Below are 7,910 nucleotides of genomic sequence, written 5' to 3'. Positions count from 1 at the left end.
AGTGCATCCTCCACATCTCAAAAAAAAAAAAAAAAAAAAAAAAAAAAAAAAAAAAAGTCGAAATGTAAAAATAAGTTATAGGAATGCAAACCAAAGGCCAAGTAGGATATGCAAAATTTTCTGGGAGATTTTAAGCATAGACAATAAATAAATAAATAGCCACAGAGTGTGGAATGTCTACATGTTTACGAATAAATTAAATGCAAACGGGGGAGAAAAAAAAAAAATTACACACACAAAAAGAGAGAGAAAAAAAAAAATACACGCTGTACAATATTTGTTGGGAAAAAAAGAAAAACATAATTGCGTCCATGAATATTGCATTGATTGTGCATTTCACACCCCAAACCCTGAGGGAGGCCAGGGGGTGGGGGCCATGTAGTGTCAAGCAGTGAGATGGCGGGAGGCACAAAGAAAAAAAAGAAAAAAACACAAAAAAAAGAAGAAGAGGGCCAAACACCCTGCAACAGGCATCAGGGGGGGAGGAGAGGGAGAACAAGGTGGTGGGGTGGGGGAGAGAGAGGTGTGTGTGTGTGTGTGTGTGTGTGTGTGTGTGTGTGTGTGTGTGTGTTGACATTTTGTAGACATTCAGAAAAGACAGGATCCAGTTTCCAAACACCTGTTCAGGCTATAGAGTGAGTGAGCAGCGTTAAAGAGCGCGACACAGAGTCGAGTCGAGTGTGTTTCAAGTATTTCGTTGTCAGGAAGAGCCCCCCACCTCCTTCTCTCCTACCTAACTCTAACTCAGCCTCTTGGCTGGTGGCTGGTTGACTTGTGATGGAGAGAGAGAGAGAGAGGTTATAAAAAAAAATAAAAATAATAATAATAATAATAATTTTTTTTTTTTTTTTTAAAGCCGAAACTCCCCCCCCCTTCCATCACAGCACAGACAACCTAAACCTCCATGCCGCGGGCAAATCCCCCCCCCCCCCAAAAAAAACAAAGAGTTGTTGACGAAAGCCCCCCCCCCCAGAAAAGCAGCTTTCCAAAAAAAGGCACTCCAAAATCAAAATTAAAACATTTAAATAAAACGGTTTTCTCCAAGCTCTATGAGAGCAGCCATGTCTGAATAGGAGGGCCTTGCCAGCTGAGTATACCAGCCTAATAACAAAACAAGTAAAATAAAGTTGAAAAAAGGGGAGGGGGGGAATAAATAACGCTGGTAAGACCGCCCAAACAGCAAAGTGTTCCCCATTAGGAAACAAGTATAATCAACAGAGAGGAAATCGAGGGGATGGGGGAAATAAGGTAAAGAAGAACAAATAGTAATAAATTAGAAATTCCCTACAAAAGAGGAAAATTAAAGGACATTTTTTTTCTTGCCGGGCCAGCTGAGTCAAAGCACCCGGCCGCTGACGGGCCAGTTGGGCTACAGGCTGCTGGTCCTAAGTCCATATCGCTCCCTCCGTCCCCACCCCCGTCTTTCCTCAGAAAGTCTGTTCAGTCCGTCGGAGCCGCGGGCTCAGAGGCTCTCCTTGCTCGAGCTCGTGCTTGACGAAGAGTCTGTGTCGATGGTCCTGAGGCGGATTTCACCAGCCGCCGGCTCCTCCGGCGACTTGGGGGATTCTGCCGTCGCCCTAATCCAGGGGTGGTCGCAAATTTGCTCCAGGGTGGGCCGGTCCGAGGGCCGCAGGGCCAGGCACCATTTGATCAGCTGCTGGCACTCTGGACATGGGAGAGAGAGAGAGAGAAGAGCAAGACGGGAGATAAGAGGCGACGAACTCCCGGGAAACAAATCGCCGCGCCGGTTTTGACGGTGCCGCACGTGACTCCCGTTTCGTGTGGCGCTGCGACACCCCCGGTGTGGAAGCTACGCACAAAGCACGAGAGCATACGTCCTTTTATCGCGTTGATCGAGGGACATCAAAACAGAAAAAAATAAAATAAAAAAAATCTCAATCTTAATTCGAGATTAAAAAAACAAATCCGTCTTAACAGCCATCTCAGCAGGTCATCCGTTCTGATTGTGAGGTCTAATGTCAATCGATTCATAATGGGGCAGTGGACTTTGGGCTGTACCGGTAGCGGTGGCTAGAGGGCAACAGAGTCAACTCCTGCGTTTTGTGTGCCGCTGTGGTCCACTCACCGGCTGAGATCCTCCTCCTGAAATACAGCCTCCCTCTGAGGATCTCCTCGTCCTGCTCGAACGGGATGTCTCCGCACACCATGTCGTACAGCAGCACGCCTAGCGACCACACCGTCGCCGAGCGACCGTGGTATCTGTGGAAGCGGATCCACTCCGGTGGGCTGTAGACTCTCGTACCTGTTAAGAAAAACAGAGAGAGAGAGAAAAGGTGGGAGGTGAGTGTGACGAGCTGCGAGATACGGGTAGGATCCGGGTTGGTTGGTGGGGCGGGTTACGTTTAATTCAACACCAACATGGAGAACAGCATCCGCGCACAATGGAGAGATTCAGAAGAACTTGTCTGAAATAGCTGAGTCATAGTAGAAATGCTTTCCATCTTCCACTAGCCACAAAACACAAACTGGGTAACCTCCTTCCCCTCCCTCCCTGTCTCCTTTTCTTTTCCTCCCCCCCTCCTCCCTCCTGGAAGGAGGAACTTGGATACCAAAAAAAAAAAAAAAAAAAGGCAACGTGAGCCCGTCACGTGAAGCGCCGACTCGGGTTTCACAACAAACAGATGTTACGTGGCACTGACCTAATACCCATAAACTGCGACTGGTGACTCAGGGCTGCACCAACAAAAACACCACCGGGAAACATGGAGAGGACACCACCGATCGGATTAATAAGGCTTGTGAGTCATACCTGTGAATTATTACGGCCCCGATTGATGAGCCGCGAGACTTTGGCACGGAGGGAAAACCCTCCAACCAAAAACAGACCCGCTGCGTCACAGCCCGTGAACGCCTCCATCTCCGAATATAGCACAGCGGGGAGTATCAAGGGCAAAAAAAAAAAAAAAACGCAAACGGAAGACGTATGCGCGAAAAACAAATGGCAAATCCAAAGCACTCTTAACATCGCGTAATGGCGATTAATTTAACGGGGTGGGGTGGGGGGGGGGGGTCGGCTTGCTTACCATCAAAATCGGTGTAGACCGTGTCCTTGAGAATCGCCCCTGAGCCAAAGTCAATAAGCTTGAGCTCCCCGGTGCGCAGGTCCACGAGCAGGTTTTCATCTTTGATGTCTCTGTGCACGACACCGCAGCTGTAGCAGTGTCTGACCGCCTCCAAAACCTGGCGGAAAAAGCCCCGGGCCGTGTCCTCGTCCAGGGCGCCCTTTTCGGTGATGAAGTCGAACAGGTCCTTGACGAGCTCCGGCCTCTCCATGACGATCAGCCAGCCGTCCGCCCGCTCGTAATAGTCCAGCAATTTGATAACTCCGCGAAAAGACGAGCTGACCTTCTTCAGCAGCAAGATCTCCAAAGGCACCATAGCTCCGTTCTGCACCACCCCAAAAAAAAAGAAGAAGAAGAAGGGGGATTTAATAACTACAACGGCCCGTATCAAATTAATAGCAACAGCCGAGGTGGTGGTGGTGGAGGAGGATGGAGGGGAGGGGAAGGGGAGGGGAGGGGGACCAAAACAAACCCATACTTACAATTGTGCCCCACTCCGTCACCCTCTCCTTTGCAACATGTTTGACAGCAACCTGATTAAAAAAAAAAAAAAAAAACACAAAATGAAGAAAACCCGGTAAGGAAATATAGTAGATGACGTTACAGAGGCACATGGTGAGATCAAAACAAGAGACCGCTCCGATCTCTGCGTCCACATCCTCACCGGTGCGCCATCAGAGATCCGGCTGCCGGCGTAGACCGTGCCGAAACCGCCGCTGCCCAGCACCGAGCCCACCTGGTAAACCTTCTCGAAGGGCTCCTTCTCCACTTTGACTGCAAGCAAAAGTGAAATAAAAAAAAATGTTAAAAAGCGTAGTAAAGCGTTGGTTGTTGTTGTTTTTTTTTTTTTTTGTACCCTCACACAGTAAACAGCCGCTTAGTTGCCGGGGTCAACTTCCTCTAGCTTGTGGTTTACGAGCCGTGCCAGCTCACTATCACTTCAACGAGCTCGGGAGTAAAACGCGTTTCCCCCGTTTCTTTGTTGTTAAATTACAAACCCAAACTTAACGGCGGTTAAAAAAGAAAAAGATAAAAAGAAAAAGAAAGGTTACGTAGCGGTGACCTACCCGGCTGGAGCTGTATTTTCACTGGTAGGTGGTCCATACTTGAGGGATTGCAAATATGCGAAAATGAACCAAACTTTGACAGCAACATATTCGACATGAAAATCCCGTGTAAGACGATCCCGGTTCAACCGCTGAGAGCCAGAACAAGCAAATACGGCGAAAAAAAAGGAGAAGCGGATTCAAAGCGCAGTGTTATAAATGCCTGGCGCGGACCGTCTCGGTAAAATATATCCAGTCCGGTAGCGCACCAACTCCGCCGCACCGCGCCCGTCAGAGTCGTGTCACGACCACGAAGTCGGCCACCGTTTCCCGAAAAACCGGCATCAAATCTGACTTCTGTGTCTTGACTCGAGTATTTCCGACAAAAAAAAAAAAAAAAAAAAAAAACAATCCTCTTAAGTTAATATATATATATGTATATATATATATATATTTAAAAAAAAAAAAAAAAAAAAGAGCCGAACACTCCGATGTGTATAGTAGCGACAGTGGAGTGCGTTTAAAGGGCTTCTGCAGTGTTGTTGTCCTGAAGAGTGGCCGCTGTCTGAGCTTTGGCGCGGTCTTCCCAAGCCAATATTTTGACGCGCAGTACTATTATGGTATCCCTCCGCCACCAATACAAAGTCGACTCTTTCGTTTAATTACACCGTAAAACCGTTTTGTTTTTTTGTTTTTTCGGACTAGGTACGCGTTTGTACGTTACCGACAGGCGCCCCGTTGGCGATTTCATCCGAATTTTATTCGAAAATACCTGTGAAATAATCGTTTTCACGGCGCACTATTTTCTCATAGTACGAGACGCCCAAGAATCCCTTGTCTGGGAGCTTTGCGCTGTGTTCACTATCGACTCGGAGGCGACGACCAATTAGATGTCATCTATAAATACCGTGTTTCCTTTTTGGACCAATCCAGACGAAGTCATTATAATAAAGCAGGCATTTGAGCGCACGTGGCGGCAATCCTGATAGGCCCTCTCCCCTCCCTTTCCTTTCTGCGGCTCTGCAGTGAGAGACGCGCACAAACTGTGGTTGGAGGCGAAAGTTCAGTTTAAAGTGTTATCCAACAACTCGGCCTACTGACTACTCCCTTACATGCTGTTATGTAGGGACTACTACCAAAACTCAGTTGTGTTGTTTGTTTACTTTTGTTTTTACACCCCTGCGTAGTTTGACTTTTGTTATTGTAATAGTGGAGACCAATAATTATTTATTGATCTAAAACTTTTAGTGTGGCTAATTCTATTTTTGTTTAACCTTACTTTAACCAGAAAGATATTATTAAATCTTGAAAAATTAAATTAAAAAAAAAAAAAAAAAAACATTTGTTTGGAAGGATTCCAAACATTTACAACAATTTAAGCAATGTCTGATCTATAATTTAACTTTATTTTAATGTCTTGTCTTGTGTTTGATTTGATCTGTTCTCACATTTCATTTCTTGTTGCATTTTTAAATTGCATTTCAACATGTTTTTGTTGATTTATATCCGTTTTTATGTGAAACACTGCGTGCTATTTTCAGGCTGTAAAAACCTTTGAGCTGCATTTCATGTGTGAAAGGTGCCACACAAATATAATTTATTATTATCATTAATCTCAGACAAATAATAAGTCAAAATCAGCATTACAAAGAAATGGCAGTTTAAATCAATAAAATTACATTACCATTACAATTTTATAAAAACAAAACACAGTATTGCCAAAGCAGCATAAGTAAGACATTAAGCATTAGCTGTTAAAAAATAAAATAAAAAATGAGTGTCACGGATGACACTTTGCGTCCACAGCAAGTATTTTGAAGGATGATACATGACAACGCCATGTCATGCATTGACATAAGTATGAAAACAAAACAGTATCACATTACAACAACGATAATAGCACTTGAAAACATAATCAGATGGTCAAGGTTTGTGGAGCCATTTGTTCCATTTCAGAAGGTAAACTTTCCAATTTTACTGTCACACATCTAACGTGACCTTGGCTCTCAGTGAACTTTATCTCGTGCTGCCTCTAATACCTTCTGTGTGTGTGTGTGACCACTAGTCAAACAGAAGCATCAGAGAGTTCCAGGGAACGTTATCTCGCTTTAGGCTCGCCAACTGCAAAGTTATGTAAATGCACACACACACGCACACACACACACACACACACACACACACACACACACACGCACACACACACACACACACACACACACACGCACACAGCTGCACATGAGAACAGAGTAACCGCCTGTGGCCTAACCTGCAGTGATGCTCTTCATTCAACATGTGATATTGAACACCGCTTAATGTGAAATAACTCATAAATGCAAGCCGTGAGCCCACTTGTATGTTTTCTGTGCAGCAGAACAACTCTACAGTAGATGGACAGGTTGCCTATACACTAAAAAAAAGTAATCAAGCTTTGTGTTTCCCCAAAGAAAACGTGTCAAGAGGCGACATCAACGAAACGGGCTTTTGCATTTTAAAGGACGTACTACCATGTACATGCAGATTGTGTGCAGGTATATGGAAGAACCCCAAGGGTTGATTTGCTTTTATCTTATAAAACATTTGCATAAAAGAGTTCAATGGTTCATTGGATTATACTTCAAAGAAAATGCACTCATCCCTGCACCAGTGTTAGCAATTCCCTGCAGAAACACCTTCCACTTCTCCTGCATGATCACTCTGTGGTCATGTGTTCGAAAAATGACTCAGAGGCTGAATTCAGAATCAAACATATCGGACATTTAGTCTTGCAAGAAGGAGCAAATACATGTACACTCAAAGAAAGGATGTCCGGCGTTGCTCGAAGTCTCTCCTCCGTAGTTCAGCTTATGTACAGTGTGACAAACAGTTGACAGTCACCCCCACTTCCTCTGTGTACCTGAATTTGTATATAGTACTGAGCGAGGTCGTAGGTCACAAGATAAAGGCACAGAGACGTTGTAACTGAGACTATAGAACCATGTTGTGCAACAGACAGACCAATATTTGACAAGTATGATGAGTTCATTATTTTTTCCATCATCATGGATATATTTTTAGAGTAGCTCTGACCCATGCACTTGCTTTCAGCACTGTCGATCTTGTACTGTTTCTTTTACTCTTGGAGTCTTTCAAAATATCTTGCACGTCATGTTTTACAAGCACGTTCCCAAACCGTTCAAACAGATCGGCACACGAGAACTTGGAACAATTAAATCATCTGCAGTTATGAGCGTAACGGGGTTTTTATTGTCTGTGGTTGTTTCTAAACTGATCTGTCCTCAATTGTAGGAGTGTCATTACACGTGCAGTCGCTCGGAGAGCTGAGGAGAAAGGTACGAAAAGCGGTATGTACCATTTCCCTCCATAAGCCGTTGAAACAGGTGGACCAAAGTAATGATGGCCTCAACATGGCATCACCACCGTGCAAGTGTGCAAATGGAGAGGGAAGGAATCGGACAAAAGGTGCAGCAGCTGGAATGGAATTGAGCGCGAGCCTTGTGATGGATCGGTGTCCTGTCCAAGGTGTCTACTGCCCTGCGCCCAGTGTGCGCTGAGACGGGCTTCGGCACTCACGCCATCCTAGGTACGAAAAAGACATCATGAACCCATACAAAATAATCATCATCATCTCTCCTCTTTCACTTTGTCTGTCGCTAATGACATTCTGCTACACAAAACAGCTGCACCAGTTTCATATGTTTAACGTTGCTCGGGTCCAAAACTTCGTCGTCGTAAATTCTGCATGCGTCAGCTCCGTGCGGACGCCACGTACCTCAAACTTGTT

At 45.0% G+C, this 7,910-nt stretch overlaps 1 protein-coding gene across 1 annotated transcript; it reads right to left on the bottom strand.

The window, feature by feature from the left end:
- Window positions 1-930: 930 nt before the first annotated feature.
- On the bottom strand, window positions 931-4,684 carry pim3 (Pim-3 proto-oncogene, serine/threonine kinase). Its single transcript, XM_069156923.1, has 6 exons — window positions 4,151-4,684; window positions 3,748-3,857; window positions 3,566-3,616; window positions 3,045-3,408; window positions 2,087-2,263; window positions 931-1,665 (listed from the first exon to the last, which is right to left on the bottom strand). The coding sequence occupies exons 1-6, from the start codon at window positions 4,245-4,247 to the stop codon at window positions 1,463-1,465; spliced, it is 1,002 nt and encodes a 333-aa protein (XP_069013024.1). The 5' UTR covers window positions 4,248-4,684; the 3' UTR covers window positions 931-1,462.
- Window positions 4,685-7,910: the final 3,226 nt, after the last annotated feature.

The sequence above is a fragment of the Embiotoca jacksoni genome, unplaced genomic scaffold, assembly GCF_022577435.1.
Source record: "Embiotoca jacksoni isolate LCO1_2020_lvr unplaced genomic scaffold, fEmbJac1.0.p SCAF_21, whole genome shotgun sequence".
NCBI lineage: Eukaryota > Metazoa > Chordata > Actinopteri > Embiotocidae > Embiotoca > Embiotoca jacksoni.
This window is presented reverse-complemented; position numbering and strand designations above follow the sequence as displayed.